Source organism: Phaethon aethereus (genome assembly GCF_964289735.1).
Source record: "Phaethon aethereus genome assembly, chromosome: 1".
In the NCBI taxonomy this organism is placed as follows: Eukaryota; Metazoa; Chordata; class Aves; order Phaethontiformes; family Phaethontidae; genus Phaethon; species Phaethon aethereus.
The window spans coordinates 161324457-161346969 of NC_138575.1; the positions used below are offsets into that span (position 1 = coordinate 161324457).

At 44.2% G+C, this 22513-nt stretch overlaps 1 protein-coding gene across 1 annotated transcript in view; it reads right to left on the reverse strand.

Annotated features, from left to right (window-relative positions):
- Positions 1–1347: 1347 nt before the first annotated feature.
- The window catches only part of CLYBL (citramalyl-CoA lyase), a gene marked incomplete at its 5' end in the record, with an annotated part of 178837 nt that continues 157671 nt past the window's right edge, over positions 1348–22513 (reverse strand). The window contains 3 exons of the mRNA XM_082009527.1: positions 1348–1594; positions 16908–17032; positions 22205–22372. Coding sequence (XP_081865653.1) covers positions 1499–1594; positions 16908–17032; positions 22205–22372 — 389 coding nt within the window. The 3' untranslated portion in view covers positions 1348–1498. The remainder of the gene's footprint in view (positions 1595–16907; positions 17033–22204; positions 22373–22513) is intronic.

Here is a 22513-nt window from a genome sequence, read left to right on the forward strand (position 1 = left end):
CTGCCCTCGGTGCCGCCCCGCCGGGCCTTGGGAGAGCTGGAGGGGTGCCCGGGGGTGCCCCCCCCCGTCCCGCTCCGCCGCCGCTCCCCGGGCCGAGCCCAGCCGTGTCCCCGCCGTTCCCGGGGTGCGAGGCGCTCCCGCCGCCCCCACGCTCCCTGTCTGCGCCGCTTCCACGCGGGTTGGGGTTCCTTTTTTTTTTTCTCTTCCCCCCCCCCCAATAACCCAAAATGTTTAAAATCGCTGCTGGGAGACGGAGGGGAAAACACGCTAAGCGAGCAGATGGGAGGAATAAGCCACTGTGACTCCATACGTAAAATGGCCACGGAGGCGGTGAAAAATGAAACTAAAAAACAACTGTTTTCTATTTACAAATTTAAATAAACAGAACAGCCTTCCCCGCGGTGTTTGTCTAAGTGCAGCAGCATTGCTGCTGTGTAGGTCATGAAAAGGTTGGTGCATAGTTTAAAACTTCCCATTCTGGTAATTTCTTAAAGAACAGTCGTTCATAGTCTGAGCACAAAAGCTCGTGATTTAATGAGGAACAGAAACAAAATCTCTGATTGTTGGTGTTTCAAACTTCATTGGAGTCCTCTGGCAACCACAAGTTGATCCTCTGCAGCTTCAATACCCTTTAGCCCTCCATATAAGAGTACATGCTGAATAGAGGACAATGCCTGGTTGTTATGTTTATTTACCCTTACTACAAGCTGGGTTAACCTCTTCAAAACAGCTTTACTAAGCCCGTTAACCACACGGCCCACATGACCTGTAGCCGTATCCCTAATGTGATGTAAATCTGACTCGAGACCATATGCACAAGTTCTGCTGCATTGTGTCTCCGAAAACTACAAGTTTATTGCCATCCAACCCTTCCCGGGCTGGATGCTTCCAGGAGGAAACACTCTGAATAGCGACCGCTTAAAAAAAAAAAAAAGGGAAAAAAAGTCAAGAGTCCCGCATTGTTGGAGCAATATTTTTAATGGCTGTTGCACATTTACACAAGTGGGGGGCGGTTGGAAATGAGAAGCCCGCACAGGGTAATGATTTTCATCGCAATTATTTCAACTGGCGCGTAATTATTCGAGGCTTTGCCCTTTCTGACGGGACTTCTGCACCGGAGAGGGGAGATGCGTAGATCCAAATAGAAGCGATTGACCCAGTTTTCATCTGCTCTTTTAACAGAGCTCACAGTTTATGTTTTGCCTTTCTTCTTCAGTGAAGTCATAATCCCGCATTTGTAGTCATTATCGTGATGTCACGCAGTTGGTGATGTAACTTCATTGCAGGCTACACGGGCTGTGCAGGAGCGAGCAGTGGTTTGAGTTGGGAACCGTTTTAGTAATTAGCAATTCCGGCAAGCAAATTACGACAGATCAGCAAAATGGAAATGAATTTCTGCTTAAGCTTTGACATCTTTAATTTTTTTTTTCCCTCAAGTATTATAGTCATCTTTTAAAACAGCTCCTGGGGCCCCATGGCGAGAGCTTCATTTACCAGCTCATTTTTTCTTGATGGCTGTGGCAAGCGTAACAATGTTCTGTGCCTGCTTCAGTAACGGCATGTCGATCATGCTCCCGCGGAAAGTAAATGCTCCCTGGAAAAGAGAGAATAGAAACTTCCTGAGAGGATCTCTGGAAATGGTAGTTTCCTCGTCTTTTTCTTTAAAAACACATCCGGTTGGGCAAGACACGTGAGCTCCCACTGGAATTCCGAACGAGTTCTAGGAGACGAACTAACCGAGACGGGGCAAAATGCGTTTAAAGAAACGCGATGGGTGCCGAGTGCTCCGAAGAGGGGGCGGAAAGAGAGAGCAAGGAGGAGCCCGCTGCCCGTTTCAGCCTCCCCAGCTGGCAAACTGCGAGGGCCGAGAGGGGTGAGGCCGTGCCTGCCGGCCGGGGACACCCCGCCTGGGGGGCAGCTCTGCTCCCCACGTCCGGCATCACCCTCCGCAGTGCCACAGGGCCGGCGCGAAACCGCCTGCGGGGCAAAGCCAGAAGCGTCGCCTGCATCAGGGAACGGCGGCAGGGGCCTGGGGGGGGACATGGACACAGAGGGACGTTCTCCTGACTTGGGGGTGCGTTGAGGTCGCGCTCCTGCGCCTCTCCGTCGGGTCTCCGGTGCTAAAAGGTAGAGCTGGGCCCAGGCTTAGAGGCAGGGGCTGGGATGAAAGCTGAAAAAGCAAGTGGCTGGCACGGTCACGTCGCCCAAATCTGCGCTGGAGCCAAGGTGAAGCCCACCTGAGCCCCGCAGATAGGGAATTTCCCTGAGCGGACGCAGAACGAGCCAGGGTGCCTCGGCAGTGGCGGTCCGAGAGCCAGGGCAGGTCTCAGCAGTGGCTTTGTATTTCGAGGGGTTTTGTGGTGGTACCATGGTGACAAGTTTAAAATAATTAACTATGAATCGCAGTTAAATCTTAAACAGAAGACACATGTTTTAAACAGGGCCAAACCCGACATGTTCCTTTGGATGCTTTAATCCACACGTGTGTTGAAGAGAGAGGATTTTGAAGATAAAACACTGCGCATCAAGGCATGCCAAAGTTCAGCAGGAAAAAGAAAAAAATCTTATTTGTAATTCTGACAGTACTTTGACACGTTCTGGAAAAAAACCAAACCAACAAACACAAAGATGCAATCCCTTCCCTGAAGAATTCAGAACTGAAGGCCTGGCCCCAGCGTTGTGTCGGGCATCTCTGTGAAGCACCGCGCACCCTTTTAATGTCGTGCCGCAATCGATACGGGATCACAGGCTGGTCCTGGCTTCGACAGCGAGCGAGGCTCTACCCAGGACCAGGGTAAGAACGGCAGCGGCATGTGTGGCTGTGCACGCATAGGGAGGGAAATGCAGCGGGGAGCAAGCCGCTCATTGTTTTCTGGTTTTCATTTAAGGCTTGATAATCATTAAATAGAGGACCCCAATAAGTAAAGCGAAAATATAACCTATTTACAAAAATGTTTAGGAAGTGTGTTGCTCCAGTGACGTATCTGGCTTGACCGGAGCAGTATTAATTAAATACTAAACCACGTCCTAGAACAGTTGGGACAAAAATCCACCTTAAACAGTAATCTAATACAAATCAATATTGTTGCATATAAGAACAGGCTGTGTTAAAGCCAATAAAATCCTAATAGTTAAAACTATTATCTTATTCTAAGTAAGTTTTCCTACTATAGCTTGCAGTATTTTAAGTGGGTTTGGAGAATAATGGGATTGATAGATACTCAATGGTAGATGCTTCAAATCGAATTTCTTGTTTACAGAGCAACAGTCAACCCTACGTTACCACAACAGCAACAACAACAGCAACATTACTATTATTATTGATGATAATACTCCACTTTTTATCTTAGCTACATCTCAGCCATTTTCACTTATACTTTTAAACCTTTACAGAAAATGTAGCCTCAAAATATTCCATTTATTAACTGTTGTGAAAATAAATTGGGAACTAAGTAAACATTTTATGATGTAGGACTTCTTCAGAACAATTCAGGTCTACGCAGCGATCTCAAACTGCAAGATACAATTTTTTCACTGTTAAGAAAAACATGTTTTAATTGTGCCTATTTTTCTCTAGGCATTCAGTCAAATGATAGCTATTGCTTAAAAGATAAATTTGCATGTGGGATGACAGTGATAAGTAGAGGTATGTTAAGGTCCGGACCCATCCTTCCTAGTTCTGTGAAATGGCTGACTTAGGAGCACAGTTACCCTAAGCACCTGCAAGAGTTTGCAGGAAGAGATGGGCACCTAGCAATGGCAATTCTGGTCTCTGGTGGTCCGAATCGCGGCTGGGAGGGTCTTATCCCTCCCACTGACTGTTCTCAGGATGCTCTGAAGTCAGGTACCTCTGCAGGCGCCTAAGTTGGAGCATGATGAATCTGGGTCAGAGTGTCTTTTTTGAAAGCAGGAGCTAATTAAACAGCATGCCTGTCTTCTCTTCATTAAAATAACATGTTTAGAAAGGAAACCAGGATAATTGTGTGTGTGTGTGGACACACGAACACTGAACCACTTGAGGTCTGTCTTCTTGTCAGCACGCAGCTGTAGTTTGGGTTGCTAGGAATTGCAATTCTTGAAGGAAAAAAATGCTTTTTTTTTCTAACAGCAGAGAGTAACACGACGAAGTTGGCTTCTCTGCCTGTTCACTCTGAGGCTTATTTTCTCCCTGCTAATTTGCAGCGTTGAGCTAAAGTCCAGAAAAAGAAACAGATTTTAATGCCATTGAATATACCCTATTCACTGCCTCTCTTTCCACCCACAGGTTTCAACAGATAGGAAATACCAGTAATTATAGCTTTGTCCCCATGCTCTCTTTTCCAATTCTGCTAGATGAAATTTGCCTTTAGCATGCTTTTGATTTTCTCTTGCACGAATATAAAGAAAACAAGACTTTCTATAAACACCATTCGCTTTGATAGCCCTAATCTGGGGATTAATTTACTCATAGACCTAAATTTTCTTTTCGGCTAATTTTGTCAATAATCTCACGCTTCCAGCCCATACTTAGACTTCCAGTAGCTCAGCTGTGGGACCAAGGGTCTGTTCTTCAGGGAGCTTGCCGGGGCGAACCGGCAAGGAGGAAGCAAGGATGAGAGCGAGCGAGGCAGGCGTTCCCCCTTTGGGTCAGCACGCAGACTGGCTCAGAGCCCTTCCCCGTCGGCCGGCAAGCGAGGAAAGGTGTTCCCCCCGTGGCAGCTCTGTGAGAGAGCTCGGGATCAAGGCAGCGGCAGACCCGTCTTGCTCCTCTTCTCCCCGCCCGGTCACTGGAGCCGCCCACGCAGCCCACCGAGTCGCCATTTCCCCATCTCCCTCTCGCGTATCAGACCACCTTCTCCAGGCGGAACGACGCGGGACCAGGACTGTGCAATTTGCTGCATCCCCCAGCAACCACGTAGTATTTGAATGCAATAAATTCACAGTGACATTTAATGCTCTGTTAAAACAGTGGTAACATCTTTAAAAAACGTTAACAGCTATTTATGCGAGATGTAGGCCATGCTGAGTAAGGTCTTAACAGCTCTACTTCGAATTTCAGTATGTCCTAAAGTGCTTCGGGAATGGAATGGAAAGGGCTTTTGGCAAACACAGAAACCAGCTGGAAGGGAATTAAAATTATAGAAAGCTGCTAGGATTTTTTTTCAGAAAGAAACAGCAAAAGATCATAGTCTTGGAAGAAAGAGAATTGGTCATCCCCAAGTGATACAAAGATCCAGCCTATAGGCAAGAGAAGTAGGAAGGCAGAGCTGACAGAGAACAGTCATTTTCACAGGTCAGGAGCTGAAGATACAGGCTCATGAAAAAGGGAGGGGGGCAAATCAAGTTATGCATTAGGAATATCTAATGCAATAAGCTTCCAGGTGGCTGTGGAGAGACCAAAGAGATGCAGAACCAAATTGTGTAATGCATCAGTTTGGCAGAGCTTATGCTTGTACCTTATGAACCTCCTTTTGGATAAATGCAGCCGCTACCAAAACCAACTCAGATCTAGCCAAGTTCAACATGTAATTCAGGGCTTTTCTTTGACAACTTAGAAGACAACTCTGACCATGTGTTGCCATGGATCTTGGACATGACTCTTGTCATATCTGTATGTCATCATCGAAGCCTTCCTTCACCTATAAAAAATGACATGTATCGAGTAGCAGAAAGAGTTTCCGCGTGGGTCTGTTATTTGCCATGGCCAGAAGATGATCACGTTAACGCAGTGGTTCCTGGAACACGAAGACCTCCTCTTTTTGTGTGTGTCTGTGTGTGGCAGCATCCAGGAGCATTTGGTCTGTGAAATGTCTGGGAGTAGTTAAGAGCTTGGTAAATCTATACGACCATCTCATAAACAGAGTATGATTTTTTTTATGGCAAGAAGCATTTTACCAAATTTCTAGAAGGTAAACGGACAGGATTCAGAGTCTGGTGATCAATATGTTCTGGGGGAACCAGGAAAGGGGAAGAAATGATACAGCCAACTCTCGTGCTAGCATTTATCATGGGGTCATAGAATTGTGTTGACTTTGACTACAATGAGGGATTCACAGGATCCCAAGTGAGTTACCCTTCATGTTTTTCCAGAAGAATGGGTAAAGTTTCAAAATTCTTCATCTCTCCTGAAACCTTTTTATATAATATGCAATGTTATGTGGGGCTTTAATCACACCATCTTTTGTTTCCTTATGTACCACTGGGTTAACAAGAGACACAAGCTGGCTAAAACTATTATGATACAGAACACTTAGAGCACCTCATATCTATGTGACACGCTTCTCTCTGAGCTGTGGATTAAAATACGTGAGTTAATTAAAGTAAAATAATAATTGTTCTGGGACATGTGGGACAGTGATCAGACAAGCTAGTTCCCTTTGGTTGACAAGATGGAAGAATTAGAGGTACTCCTGCACCTGGGAATGCTTGTGGCTTTTTCCTCAGCATTTGCTCTCTCTGTGGTTATCTGTGCCTCTATCCACGTCCATCCCGATGACTGCAATGAACTAAGAGGGTTACTGCAGACCCTCGGTTCTTAGACACTGCTGGAAACTATTAATCACCTGCCTTGGTACTGAATGTGAGGATCTGCTTTCCTAAGGCATAGCAAGTATATACATTTTGAAGTAGCAAAAGTAGCCCTATAAGTTCCAAAAAGTCTCCTGGCTTCCTGATTGATTGCAGATGGGACTCCAAACGGGAGCAGTGGTTGTGAGAGCTCTGTGCTCCGTTTTGGGAACCACTGCTGTTGTTATTAAATACTTTGATCGTTGTTAGTAAGCCTTTGCTAATAAGCCTTTGATTTGATGCTCTGTTCTACCAGATCTCATCATACATGTAGCCAACAACTTTAACTGCCACGTGACAGTGGCCAGGCCTTTCTTAAAGATATTTATAAGGACTACATTAAGCCTGGGGCTTGTCTATAGTAGAAAAAAAATAAATTATCTTGCATCACATGAAAGAATATAACCAATAGTGCTGTATTCATTTGTTTTGTGTGTCAACGTATGGGCTGCCCTAGGCCACTACGTAGAGGCAGCCAACTTTTTCAAAAGCAGTTTACTTTGAGAATCTACTCAGGTGATTTAGATGGCAGGGTTGGAGGTGCTAGGGGATCCTGATGAGACAGTAAGGCTTTGGCATGGGAGGGGACTCCGGGTACCTGGGCCAGTGGAAGAAAAGGAAAAGCAAGCCAAGGTCATGTTCCATGAAATTGCAATATGGACAAGAAAGCACTTGCTGCTGAATTTTTAACTAACTATAGGTCTAAGATAGGGCTTATCTAACGCTTACGGAATTGCCAGAAAATCTCTACCACTAGTTAGGTGACTGTTGCTCAGAAGACAAGCAAACTCATGAGTGAGGGAAGGTCCTTTGATGGCACTCTGCTGTCACAGGGTTAGAAATACTGCCCTGCTGAGAAGATTTGTTCTTCTTCAATTCCTTTTCTCAACAGTTTAGCTATACTTCGCTTTGCAGGCCAAATCCCTGCAATGAGTGTGTGGCAGTTGGGTTATGTCCCTGCCCGACTTGGCTGCCTTCTGAGAAGACATGCATCTAGGAGCTAGGCGAAATGGGCGTAGGGGGACCAGTGAGCCAGCCACCCTTCTCTCCTCCACCCCCTTCATCATTAGGAGATGTTGTGAATCAAACAGAGCTCCCACACCACTCTGGTAACGCAGGCCAGAGGCTGTGTGTGAATACAGCCATTGTCCAAATAAGTAATTACCAAAGTCCCCTTCCAACGCCTGTGACCTGTACCGGCACCCGCGGGCAGATGCCAGGGCAAATGGAAACGAGCAGAATGGGCGATGCCAGCTGGCCAGTGCAAACCTTGCCTACCTCCCACCAGGGGAAATGGAGAACATGTATAGACAAGCATCCGCAAGGCCACAGACGCAAGAAACACCTTTGATCCACAGTTATCTGAGAAACATTAATTCTTTCCATGGTAATTCAGCGGCTCGCCCACTTCTAAATCCCAAAGGTCTAGTTATGACTTTTTGGAGACCACAAAAATACATGGAATAAACCCGCTAAAATCTGCTCGGGTCTGAGAACATTGTCTCTAACCCTTGCACAATATAAACTGTTTGAATTTGACAATTGATAACTGTTTTCTGCTCTGGAAGAAGGGCAGATCTGCTCTTCTGAGGAGGGAAGGAAGCAGGTGGAAGGCAAAGGGTCCCCCTAAAAAGCATGGCATTCAGGAAGATAATTCCCCTTGGATGGAATGAAGACACACATTGTTTAAGTGACCCCCTGCAGAGGAAATGTGGAAATCTTTGCTTTGGGGCTTAAAAGGACCACTTGGATTTGCTTACAGGTAATGAACAAAAGAGAAGAGAGTGCTGGTCACAGCAAATGGAGTTGGGTCTGTGCCTGGGGGAGGAGTGATTATCCTGACTACAAAGGAATGACTTTCCCTTGAAACAGAAGGTTGAAACCATATTTTTGGGGAAGTCAAGAGTAGGAAATAAGGTAACAGCTGTGACGGTGCTGAATGCAGGTTTAATCAATTTTTTTCTTCTGCAAGTTGTAGCCAAAGAGCTATCATAAAGAGCTGGCTCATGATTCCACCTTTTAGCGACGAACTTCCAAAGGTTAGTGAGCTGCTAGGAGGTGTTTGACGGTATCTGGGTCAACTGAGCACATTTTTCAGGCTATAACAATGTCTTGCGTTTCTCTCTGCTCAGGCCTGTCCTGCCTCCAAATCAGATTGACAGACAACTATGGCCTTCTTTTAGCATCTTTGCAGTAGGTAGGAAATGCCCAAATAACTGGTGTAGTCACATACGACAAACTGAAGACTCCATGCACGGCAAGATATACAAACAGCTTTTCGGGTTACGCATTTCTGTATCCTCTCCTTTGAACCCTTTGGCATTCACCTCTTTTTTGTAGCAACATTATGGGAGGAAAGGCACTTATACACAAAGTCTTTGGGGCAAATAAATGATCCTTGAAAAGGCTTGTCAACCTTCCTGTTGAAGGAAGGGATGGATGGGGAGGGAATTCTGCAAAGTATCGGCACCAGCAAGTTTCTGTAGCCATACTGTTGATACAAAGAACACTTTAAATCACTACCGTTGTTTCTTTTCACCAGTGTAAACTTCCACCAGAGTAGTTAGTTCACAGGGTAAATCAGTTTGTAATGCCAGAAGCAGGCCTGTTTCTGTGATAGGCTTCTACCTCCAGGAGTAGATGGAAGGACACAAAAGATCGAGAAAGAGCGAGCAACACCAACAACATGAAATAGAGATTAATTTTTACCTCAGATAACTCCCTAGCAGCAGTACAAGAACTCTGACAGAAAAAGCCCTTTCTAAAGCTCAACAGGTAGGAAGGACTTTGTGATTCCTCAAGTCCACAGTGGGGCTGGAAAGATGAAGAACAGGGACCTACAAGGTCCTTTACTTCTCTTCTGCCTGACATTATCATTCCCAGCCTATGGATAAGGGTCTTGCCCTGCTGTGTGCGCCAGTGTCCTGGTTTTGGCTGGAATAGAGTTAATTTTCTTCCTAATAGCTGGGGTATAGTGCTGTGGTTTGGATTTAGTATGAGAATAACGTTGGTAACACATTGATGTTTTTAGTGGTGGCTGAGTAGTTGCGGTGCTTATACCCAGTCAAGGACTTTTCAGCTCCCCATGCTGTGCCAGCGGGGAGGGGCACAAGGAGCTGGGAGGGGGCACGGCCAGCTGGCCCAGACTGGCCAAAGGGACTGTCCACACCATATAACGTCATGCCCAGTATATAAAATTGGAGTTGGCCGGGGGGTGGTAATCACTGCTCGGGCTATCGATCACCGGGTGGTGAGCAGTTGTTGCATTGTGCATCACTTGTTCTCGTATATTCCTATTATTATTATTATTATTTCCCCTTTCTTTGCCGTCCTATTAAACTGTTTTTATCTCAACCTCAACCCACGAGGTTTTTTTTCCTGATTCTCCCCTCCTTCCTACCTGGGAGCAGGGGGGCGAGCGAGCCGCTGCGTGGTGCTTAGTTGCTGGCTGGGGCTAAATCATGACAGATAGATGAGGCACAACCATTTAGGCTGGGATGGGCCAGGGGATCCTGCTTGGTCCAGATCCAGAAACTCCAAGCCAGCAAAGTCCCCACCTCTCACTGAGGAAACAGCCTGTTTAAGATCCCCGAATGAAAGGCAGACATGAGGTATTTCTTTTATTGTTGTCTTTAGGGTTTTTTTTGTTTCCGTCTCATTGTGGTTGTCGCTTTCCTGCGTGCTCCTCTAGAGTAGGAAAGAATAAAATTAAAGAAAGAGAAAAGGGTCCTAGAAATCAGGAATATCCTCCACTGGTTTCCATCCTCCATCTTCTAATGTATCAGGAATGGAAGAATCCTAGAGAGCACACTTGCTGCTGCCAAGCAAATCTTTATTTTATAGCACAAAAGCAGCTTCTTGGACAAACATCCTACCCAACAAGGCATTCTTTTGCCCAGTGAGCATCACGGTCATTATACAGAAAAATGAAAAGTAACTAATATTAAGACTTCAGTATCCTCAGATGCCCTTAATTAAGTAATTTAGAATTAAATTGGGGTTTATAGTCATGGAAGCAATTTATTAAATATAGACTGGAAAATTTAATCTGGAAGTAAATGATTACACAAAAAGCATTTGATGCTGAAGGGGAAGGTAGCTATAAAATAGAATGCAGGAGAGAAAAGTAGTAACAGTGAAGCTCGTTTTGCCGGCAAGAATGGAATCACCGTTATTTTTGTAGTCTATGTTTCTTCTAATTTCAGATTCACCTTCTGAATAGGATTGAACAGCCATTTTTTCACTGCCGTTCTCTATTTCAGCTGACTGAGCTTTTGCAGAGAGCTTCTCCATGTCTCTGAAAAAGCTGGCTAGGACAGAGAGGAGTGAAGATGCAGCAAGGCCACTGCTACTTAAATTAACTGAAACAATATTTTGGCTGTACAGGCTTCTGAATTCCCTCAGTAAGCCTTAAAAAGAGCCATCTGGTCAGAACACTACATCTCTGGTTAGATGCTGCTTTGGAAATCGAAACGAGGCTCGTGAGCGCTTGTTAATGCTTTTTAAAGAGGGATTTGGAAGGTGGGTCGTTGCCTCGGTGGGTTGCTTGGTGCAGAGCGGGTTTTGGCACGACGGTGGGCAGGTGTCTGCAGCGATGGGTGTCCCCCCACTCCGCGGCCACGAAAAGCATCGCCTGCGTTGGGAACGTGCTGGCACGGCACGGCCCTTCCAAAAGCCAGGGCACTCGCCCTGTCTCGCCGCACGCACCTCCGCGAGCCGGCAAGGACGGAGGGGTCGTGCCGGGCTGAGGAGGAGCCCAGAGGGAAGTCATCCCGTGCCCTGTGCAGGGCCCACGTCCCCTGGGACGGGAGCCACCTCCTCCAGGAGTTACCTCCGGGTGGAAAGGCGATGGAGGGGCACAGCATCCGTCCTTCTGCTCCCAGCTCACGGAGAAACTTCTCCCTGCGGGAAGTGTCAAAGCGCCATCCGAGTCCCTCTCCCCCCACGCTTTGGACACGGGTCTTTAATGAGCGGAGGAGAACAGATTAAGAGGCACGAATGCCTGCTGGGGAGTGGGAGCGTGGGGGGGAGATGGCAAGAAAATGTTTTGTACGAGTTTCTGCCCTGCTTAGGAGCTTTAGCAGCCCCGCATAGTAAAATCTGTCTCCTTCTCTCCCCACCTGGCAAAACTCCCTCAGGACTGATTGCGCCGGTGTAGGAACCAGTATAGCACAAGCAATTAGCTAATACAGCCCCTTCTGCTCTACTGTAAAGGTTCAACATTTGCCCCCAGATGGATCTTTCTAAGAGAAAAGCCTTCAACTGTGACACAAAACACATTTCTAAAATCTTTTTCAAATAATGAAATTGTAGAGAGAAACTTTAAGTACTAATATGAGCTCTCTTGATCTCTATTTATCAATTTTCACATTAAAATGTCACATGGCCACTTTAAAAAAAATGAACATAACAGTGGCTCACACTTAAATCCCTCCAGCGCTCTCCGTCTTTGCACAGAGATGCACCTGAGTCTATACTTCTTAAGGCCGAAGCTCATAAAAGGTGGCAATTTATCACAAATCCCCGAGTCCCCGACTCTGCAGGGTGAGCAATATACGTTGCTGGCTTTACCCAAATGACAGCAAATACGCCCTACGCCCTCGGAGCGAGGGCTGACAGCGCTGCAGCCCAGTGTGTCGCAGAGGCACCCCGCGCTGCCGGCGTCGCCCCGGGGTGGGATCCTGCTTGGCTGGTGGCACCTCGAAGCTCTGCCTGCAGGCTGTCCTGGGCGAGGGGAGCGGCGAGCCGAGCTGCTCCCTCACCCCCAGCTCCGTGTAAAGCCCCAGGACATAACGCCCTGTAAGGTGCGATATGACCCCTGCGGGTTGATGGGGTCCCACACCACCCTGTGCCAGAGGGATGCTCCAGCGCATCCCTCCCGGGATGCAGCCCGGAGGAGCCTGCCGCTCCTGGGGCACCGCCCTGCTCTCCCGGTGCCCACGGGGCCGGGTTGCATCCCGCGTGGCCGGGGCCGTGCACCGAGAGCCCTCCCGGGGGCCGGGGTGCAGCTGGGAGAGGGAGGGCAGCGGGGGAGACCCCTCCGGGCGGTGGCGGGAGCTGGATCTGGCCCAAGCACGAGGGCGCATCGTCTCCAAGATACAGTGGCTTGGGGTAGCTTTTCCTAAACAAAGAGCATTATAAGGGAGCCACTGCTGGAAATTTCCATTCCTTTGTTGAGTAGATGCTGTGTAAATAAACGCATTCCTAAGATTTTTCATAATCCTGGAAAGGTCTGTAAAACAAACTGTACGGTTTATCAAATTGCTGGAGTTCCTATATATTATTCCTCAGCCACCGGGAACACGATATGCAATGGCACAGAATATAATGCAAGAAACATATGCTACAGATCTTCTAAGCAGCACTCTGTGCATTCGTATGTGGCATGTACAGATATTTCTTCTGTTTTGCCCCGTGGGATCTAAAATATTCAACCCCTCATGACGGCTCGGGACTGTGAATTACTTACCTTAACTCTACAGAATCCTTACCTGACAGGCGACGTCGGCGGCAGCATTTAGCTATTCCCTGGTTTAACGCGCGGGTGCTTTGAAAGCACTTATAAATTAGTACATGAGCTAAATGTGTAAGCGACCTCTTACTTTACTCTTCCGCTTTTCTTTCTGTCGGAATTTTGTTTAAAAACCAGACAAGTTGGGAAGATCCCGTTACGATAATGATACTGTGCCTGAAGTATTTATGAGTTGAATGGCTCAAAAATGCATTTTCAGTGTCTTACTTTCTTGTCGTATATAAACACTAACTACACATAGGAGAGATTATATTCCTGTACCCAGTGTATTGGAAATGTAAATGCAGGAGTTAGTTACTTACGTAGTAAAGACTATGGTACCTTCATTGACAGACGTGAGATCTTTTTCTTGAAATAAGCTAGCAGCTTCTCCTGCTGACTCTACCCCCTTGGACTCAGTTAATCTGCATTTATAAGATCATTTTCCTGCCTAATGCGGTACAAATACTTCAGAAATTTAGAACAGAAACTGTCCTTTAGACTATCAGAACAATGTTTATTACCCTTCTTTTTAATTTTTGAACACAGTCTGACATGTATCTTATATGTAGATTTGCCCAACAGCTACCCCTGCTTTCTTTAGGATGAATTTTTAAATTTTGGAAATCACAACCTTTAGTAATGTGATTCTACCGGAAAAATTTTGGAATAATGCAGAAATAATACTTTTTAAGCACTTTTCATTTTTAGATCTCAAAGTTCTAGACAAAAGAGAGCACTTAATAAATAGTTGTATAAAATGCAAAATGTACTTTTTCAACATTTGTCTTCTAATTGTCCAAAACACACCTTACCATTTATTTCCTAGATACGCTATTTTTCAGTCAGATTAGAAATGTCAAAAAAACAATGTCAGAACCAAAACAACCTAGAAGCCAAACCGAAACAAGCCCCCAGACAGGACCATCTCTGTAAAGTAAGCCCAAACACTTTCGGCTAGCTGGTTAGGTCTCTAATTTCCTTCTGTTTGGACACTGCCACAGCATCTCCAATTCTGCAGTGCTCGTCTGAGATCCTAATTTTTCCTGACCTCAGTACTCACATTTGGGGGCTACTATATCAAAGCATTTCAGCCCCCAGGACCAAGTAGTCTGGTTCAGCCTTCTCTCAAAGGCAGATTATTACAGCAATTGTAGCTCTCAAACTGGAATAGATTATAAAAGCTTATTACTGTATTTTAATATAAAATATTGTTGACTAAGGGCATCAAACTTTAAACCCAATTAATAACAATCTATGATCCCAGAGACTGCAGACCAGTAACATCTACCACACAAACAGCCGCACAAATCCCTCACACTTATTTTTTCCAGGCTTTCAACTTTGATTAATAACATGGCAAAACTATGCAAGTCTCAACCATATTAACCACAGCTATATTTTTAGTCTTACTGCCATGAACACTTTAATATAATAAAAGGAAAAGGAAAACAGAAGAGGTGTTTCATTAGGATACGAGGATTACTAAAACCGCTGTGTGGAGTATTTGTCAGGAGGTGGTAGGGGAAGAGTTATTACTTACATTTTAGCATGTCTCTAGGATGCGGAGCAAGAGGCTCCCTCAGTGAGATATGTTTGCTTTGGAAAAAAAATTAAGTAATCAGATGTTCCAAGCTCTTCTTACTGACACGTTTATAATACCAAATCGCAAACGCGGTTAAGACGTTTGCAGCGCTACACGGAAAACTCTTTTTCCAATTTTGCTATGAAGCCCGGCAGTACGGCAGGGATATACAAGCTCCAGAAGTTCACATATTAACCTGCCGTCCTGTTTTATTGATAGACGTCTGCATGCAAAAATATATGAAACATGCAACCTGGTTGGTTAAAAAAATAGCCCAAACCACAAACCCTCAGCAAGTCTGTTCTTGCAACTGATTATAGAAGCTTGTAACCTATTTTAAAAGCAGTTATTAAAAAAAAAAGAAATCCAAAATACCCAAACAACCCCCCTGCAATGGCTGATATAAGCAAGAAACCAGCATTACGTCAGTAAAATAACAGCTTCAAAACAAATCCAAAGACTAATGCTGGCCTAACACAGAATTCTTCAATATTAAACATGTTTGGCTTCACGGTTGTGTGATACTGGGACAGAGATAAATTTAGTCCGGTCTCCTCATCGACTGTTCGTATGACAGTGATATTCCTTAGCCGAGCTTCTGACACTAACCTCAGCTGAATGCATAGTGTTATACACATCATAAATAGAAACAAGATTTGGCTGAGTACGTCGTTTGACTTCTTTCTTTCTGCATCGACCTGCCTGCGCGTTTGCAGCAGCAGTATGTTTACAACGACGCCTTTTGTAAGAGAGCCAAGTACATCGGAATAATGGGCAAAACCAGCCTCACATTTTCTGCTTCTAAAATTGCTTGCAGGAAGACAGCTACCTTTCAAAATCAGGGGAACAGAACAAAGAGACACAGGCATATATCCTGATAATAGCGACCCTGAAAATAACTGCTCAGGACAGCACCCAGGTATCGCAGTCATGGACATGTTGGAAACACCCAGGTGCCACAGAGGGGATGCGATAGCCTAGCGAAGAGAAGGGCAGAGCAACAGCAAATACCTTGTCACACTTTTACCCTGAGATGAAAGCATCATTTCTGCTTTGAACTTTTTAGCATTTTTAATGCACAACATCTGTGGTATCAGAAACGCAGGGGGACGGGGAAGGCACGCACCCCAATCTATGCCTAGCCACCGGAAAGCGAGAAAATGTACAGAAAACCTTTATACGGCATGGGCAAAAGTGAGACCCTATGCACAGTCTTATATATGAACTTCACTGCCGAAGAGATTTGTCTCCCACTTGAATGGCACACACGCACACGCGAACCGCTCCCGCTCATCCCCATTCCCCGTTCCGACACCCGGACTTTGCTTTTTAACTGGCCCGGGCTTGGCTGCAACGAAGATAAACACGTTTAGCTGCAACTTTTTTTTTTTCCCCCTTTCAAAAAGAGGCAAACTGGATTATAGCAAATAACCTTTAAGATAATTAACTGACAATGCTGCAACTAGCATAAAATCTTCCTTCAGGCGACCCCTAATTTAAGTATTACTGGCACAAAGTGGAGACAGATTGTGCATCACCACCGCAATATTTACATAGCAGAAACCCACAGAGCAGGAAACGTGAGACTCAATGATGCACTAAATTAGGAACAATCATATTCTAGTGTTAATTTGCTTTCTCCTCTATCCAAATTCCAGGTCCAGCAATTGGTACAAATGCACATAAAACATTCCCATTTTTAATGATTAAGAACCGCACTCTGCGAGCAGTTCTGCTCAAAAGTAAATTCACTCACTACTAGGGCTGTCTGCAGGATCAAACCCCCAAACCTGAAACAGTTTTACCAACGTAGAGATTTTTTTTTGAACGCCAAGACTTGCTAATCTGTTTATTTCTTTCCATAAACGATGTCTGTACAAACAGTCTGAGTCGGTGGCCAGGCTACCTGCCTTTTGACTGCAAATGTTTTCCTATGACAGTAACACCGTGATTCTGCAGCATTTTAATTCACCGATGCTGTAGATACACGCAGGTACAGTACAGGCTATGTACTCAAAGAATTAAAGTTAAAACGAGGGGGGGGGGGGAGAAAAAGATAGCCGCTCTATTTGTAAACACATTGGGACGTGACACATTTACAATAAATACACAGACTATAGTCTATCCAGATACAGATTTCACGAGCGCTACTCTCCGTTACGGCACGCTTCGTAAGACAAATGCAAAGAGCCATCACCAATCTTTCTAAATCTTACATATTATTCTAATTTGGTTTCCAATATGGCGTATTAACGAAATATTTACCTTGCCTAATCGCTGATGTTCTTCAAAGGCAGAAATCAGTTCTTGTGCCCACTTTATTTTTTCAGGGCTCGGAGAGAACTGTTCCTGGACAACAGCAATTTGGTTGGGGTGAATCACCTGCTTACCTACAAAGAAGATTAATAACACCAGAATCATGCATCGACAAACAGATGTTCAAGCAAAATGTTCCAACCACTTGAGGCTCTCATATGCCTCGCAGACTTTCTTGCTCTTTAACTAATTATTGTACGTGGTTTCTTTTATTTTTTAAACTGGACAACAGGCAGGTAGCCTTTTGCCAGGTTTTTTAAAGAATGAGAATACCTTGAGCTATGCTTGCATTCAGTCTTGTTTGAAAGAACCCACAGTTCTTTCCCCGCCCCCCCCATTTCAATCCATACCTCCTCTCTCAATTGTTTCAGGTGCAACTGTTTGTCCAGGGCAGTCAGTAACACTTAAGTATAAAGCATCGCTGAGTTTAACTGTACAAATAACAGCGCCCGCCGCTCTTAAATAACTTGTATTATAATGTGTTCAGAAAATGAGACCTGAAGAAGATGGCAAGCGATTTGTAGGACTGAAAAGTTACCAGTCACCCAAGGATCATGCCCTAAACTATTGGCTTGGCATCATAAACCCCTCAATGTTGTTTAAATTGTTCTTGCAGTAGTTAGCAGTTGCAGGTAGGTTGCAATATTTATTTAATCACCGGTATATTAAACAACTGCCAGCAGTGCCCTGAAGTTTTATGAAGCACTTTTTTTTATCCTTTCCTGTATAAACGTACATTAAGAAAATAAAAATAGATGTTGCCTTTTTTTACTAGAGATTTTCAAACGCGAGTAGACAGCCACATAATCCGTTTTAAACCCGTGATTGTATTTAGCTTCCCTAAAACAAATACCTATCTGATTTGTCTGACAGTTTTAAAAGCGTAAACGTTTGACGCTATTCGTTCGTTTCTAAGGGAATTTCACAGACCGGTGCGCTCCCTGCGCTTCGGTTTCGACGTGTTTTAATAAAGAGAGGCTGCCGCCATTCCCAGCTTCCCGCGGAATAAATGAACCTCCCCCGTGCCGGGTAACAAAACTAGCCAGAGGGATGGGCCTGATCCTGCCACCCTGCCACCAAAGTGAGCAGTCTCCTGCCCACGCCGGGTCCCACGGCCGTCCCGTCCCGTCCCGTCCCGCCGCACGCTGCAGCCCCTCGCGGGAGCGAGATTTTTGCACGCAAGGAGAAGTTGGAAGCGCCAGGAGCCGACGGCGGTCCCCCGCGCGCAGCGGGGTCCGCCCCGACGCTCTGGCTGACGCTGAGCCAGCCGTCGGCTGGAAACCAGCCCCGCGCTCGGTGTGGGCAGCCTCACGCGTGACCGCAGAGGTAGATACACCTCTCTGAAAGGAAATCGCCGCTGCCAAAAAAAGGGGATTATTTTTACCAGGCTGCACTGGGTCCGAGGGATAACCTGGAGTACAAGCGAAACCTGGGGTGGCAAGCAGCACAATCCACTTAATTTAATGAGGAAAGAAAAAGTAATTTTTTAGTGCCGCTACGTTTCTTTGCTAAAAAGCCATAAGGAGCTCGATTTTATTTTATTTCCCATCAAACAACCTTTAGTTTATGATCGTAAGGGCATCCAAATATTCACCTTGAAATTTCAATACAGCAACTATTTAAAAAACAGCTTAAAAATAATAAAAAATTTAAAAACTCAATAAGAGCTACATTTTTGGAAAGAAATTGCATGGAGACAAATTTCCTTAACTAATGTGTTTTACATGAGGTCTAATCAAAGTTTTTTTAGTCAATTTAATTAATGTTATCATTAGTAAGATTATGATCTTCCTTATTTGTAATACAACAAATTCTCCCTAGCTAAACTCCTAATTAAAAAATGGAAGGGTGTACAAATAATTCCTGTAAAATCCTATGAAGCTTAACTTTCTGGGAAAAATGTAGAATATATTTTAAATAATATTTGAAGTCAATCAATAATTATAACAAAACCATTTATATATGATTTCTGAAAGTGTAAAACATTTCTGTAAAAAGATTTGCTTTTGATAAAGATATCTGTAGCAGCAAGCTATACTTTTTATCATTAAAACACTACTGAACAATTTACCGAGAATATACATGTAATTGCTTTAGAGCACTCAGTTGATTTTTGTCACAGATTATGTATCCAAATAACTGTATAATAGACGTAATGCCATGCAGGAATGAAGCAAATATTTCAAACGGAATTGTTGTTATTGACAAGTTACTGAGAGAGTGCAAAATTAGAAGACATTAAAATTTATGACCATGAAATCCTTTTTACAGTACCACTTGATATACCGTGCTTTAAATCAATACCTGTCAAGTCTTTTAGGTAACTGTATGATGGTGTCATTTTAGTCTTCTACAAAAGACTGCAAAACGAGAGGAAACCTATAGCGGTTCGTATTTATATCTGGCTTCTCAGCATGTAGCACAGGACCTTCTATAATGACTAAGTAAGTCAGCTGTTAAAGCTTACGGCCAGGTTTACTTAATTTTTTACATACACATTCCTAAAACTGACGACCATTTATATAGGCAACACACTGACTTTAAGTCCACACGTTCTGGTATTGTAAAACATCTTGCGGGGTGTGTATGTGTGCGGGTATATATATATCCCCCATAAGAAAGATATATATCTCTATAAATAAATAAAAAAATAAAATTCATATAAAAGATCTATTAATTTGGTTAAATTACCTTTGAAAACATTTGACTTTATGCAAACACACTCACTGAAGGAAAAACAGGCTGCTTATAAGATAAGCGGAAAAGAAAACTTGGCTACAATAAGCAATGAAGGTCAGAATAGTAACTAAACAGCTGGTAAATTCTTCGTTATATTTTTTTGGCTCGTTTAATCTTGAGTGAACATATTTGATCACATTCAGGCCAATTCTACCGGTCTAAATCTGAATACGGGAAAATCTAAGGACATATAACTTTGCTGAATATTCTGGATTTGCACTAGTTTTGAGGGTGGTGAATTTGGCCCTATGCGTGCAAATACGTGTGTGTTCTCCAGCGAAGACCGATTGGGAAGCCTCAGCTCATTTGAGTCCTGTTGATTTCAATGATTTTGATTCTTTGTGAAAAAGTAGCAGGAAGGAATCTTACATATTTAAAAATAACAAGAATTGCGTGTTTTAAACTATGTTATTAAGGCAACATTTCAGTATTTTACTCTCATGTTATCAGAGGACTGTCAGTGCAGATACAATCTGCAGACTTCTGCTTTATACAAGGTCATGGATTAAGCTAAGACCCATTTGTAATTTTCTGGGATGAATAATAAATTGGAAATGTTAAAATGTTTCATTTATATAGTTTTGGAACGAAAAGGTTTTGATTTCGGTTTTGAAATGACATTTTATTTTAATCAAAACAACCAAAACCGATTCTAAAAACATTAAATAAACTTAAAGCAAAAGAAACAAAAGAAAAAGTTTAAACATTTTGGATCAGCCGCAAATACTTGTTTCTTTTTTACTAAAAATATGAACAAAGCTGTTTTGTTTTGAGTTGAACAGATATTTTTAATCCTTTATTTTTTTAAATTATTCCCCTTTTGGCCACCAAATCAGAAAAGTCAGTATTGACCCGTCTGTAATTACGGTTGGACTGGTTGTTCAGCTGTTTGTTGGATTTTGGAAACGTGTTGGTGATAGTTGCAGGAAGGCAAAGAACAGGAGCTGTGAGTTCACCTTAACGAAGGCTGTACCTTTCACAGATCTTTACTCCTCGTACGGAAAGGCAAGTCACCTCTGCGGCCGAGTTAGAAATTCACTTTGGGCCCTGAACTGTCACGCGTTTATTTGTCCCTTTTATTTGTCTCCTGCCTGGACCCTGTCCTGATGTCAGACAACTTCCACGTAAAGTCAGTGGAGTCCAAACCACCATCAGCGCTTTGTGCTGAGCATTTCTACATTTCCTAAGCCGGCAGCCCGAGTGAGGTATTTAAACACGTGGTGAGCATTCGGAACGAGTGCTCTCAAAGGTGCTAAGCATCTGCAAGTCCATCGTCTGTCAACAGGAGGTTCAGATGCTCAAGTCTTTTCAAAAATCAAGCCCTTTCCTTAAGCTAGGCAATATTGGGCGAGATGGGGTAGCCAGCAGCAGGTGCTACCATCCAGGAGCTCTGTTATTTTCCCGACTTCAATCGCGGACGAATGAAGGGTGGAAGCCCACATGGAAGCGGATAATGCAGCTGTGAGGAGCTAACCGTTTTGCTTCCCAAACACGATTTGGTTTTGCAAATGTCGAAGCTCAGCTGACAGTAAGGCGGAGTTTGCGCTGAAGAGCATCGATCCCTACCCTTTCACTGGCACGCCGAGATCACGTTCTTTTAAGAATGTTTGGTTTATTAGATTAGTTCGCTTGATGCTTTAAGATATCACACACCGCTACCTGTAAAAATACAGTTTGCTAGATGGCATCACCAGGAACCATGCCTTTGGTAACAAAAACCCAAGAGGTGTACTGTTATTCGTACGTACCCCCTGAACGGCGGTCGGAGACATATAACGTAAAACGTTCACCCGTTATGCTAGAATTCTCTAATGCATGCGTCAAATGGCTGATTTCTATCACAAAACCCCAATCTTTGCTGGCTGCACTGTCCCACCGGGGTGTCCGAGCGGTCTGGTACACCAGCCACGGGGTAACAGGCTGCCTTACGGGACTGGGGCAAGGAGCCTGCTGCTCTTGCTGCCCGCCAACACCCGTAGGTGTCACCAGCACTTACCTGGGAGGGGAGCCAGGAGACGAAAAAGAAATCAAAGAAAATAATAAGAAAATAACTTTCCCCCAGCAATTAGCATACGAGATTTGCTTCTCAACTCCTTCACCTAAAAAGTGTTTTTTAACAACTGCCGTTTCAAAAAAAAGAGGAGAAAGGGATCCAAATGTTTTAAAAGGCAATTGTAGAGTGGCCATCGCAGAGCAGAGTATCGCCTCTCCTCTGCGCTGTGATGGGAGGAATCGCTGCACAGCCTCTGCCTCAACTTCTCTCCAAAAAACAGTCACACACTTCATGAGACGTGGTTTTAAAAAGCAGCCTGTGACTTTTCAGGCAAAATTTCCAGCCACAATTTTTAAGGTGCTAATAAACGTAGAAGAGCTTGGTTATTACTGAGTTTTTCAGTGAGTGACCCGAAATAAAACCCAAGTCATTTGTGTAAGTGACGGTAAATGTAGCCATATGTTTAAACTGAAGAAGCTATGCATTATTTTAAGACATCGGCAGAAAGCCATACCGGTGAATCCCATTGAGGCACCTTCTCTTGATTGCCTGCGGAGCCCATCTTCGTCTCGGAAATCGATGTAAACAAGGTCGACCGCTTGAAGGCCAAATGCCTTTGCTGTGACTATTATTTTTTGCCTGGCATATAGAATATCGTGAGTTTCCTTACTGCTTGTTGCACCTATGAAAATAAGGAAAACAAAGAAAAGCTGACAGGAGTGTTTTAAACCTTTCTACTTTAAATATTTCCTATGTAAAAAAATTAAAGTTCGAGATTTCATTTAACCAATTTAGAAAACAAAAGAGGGATGCGAGGCCATAT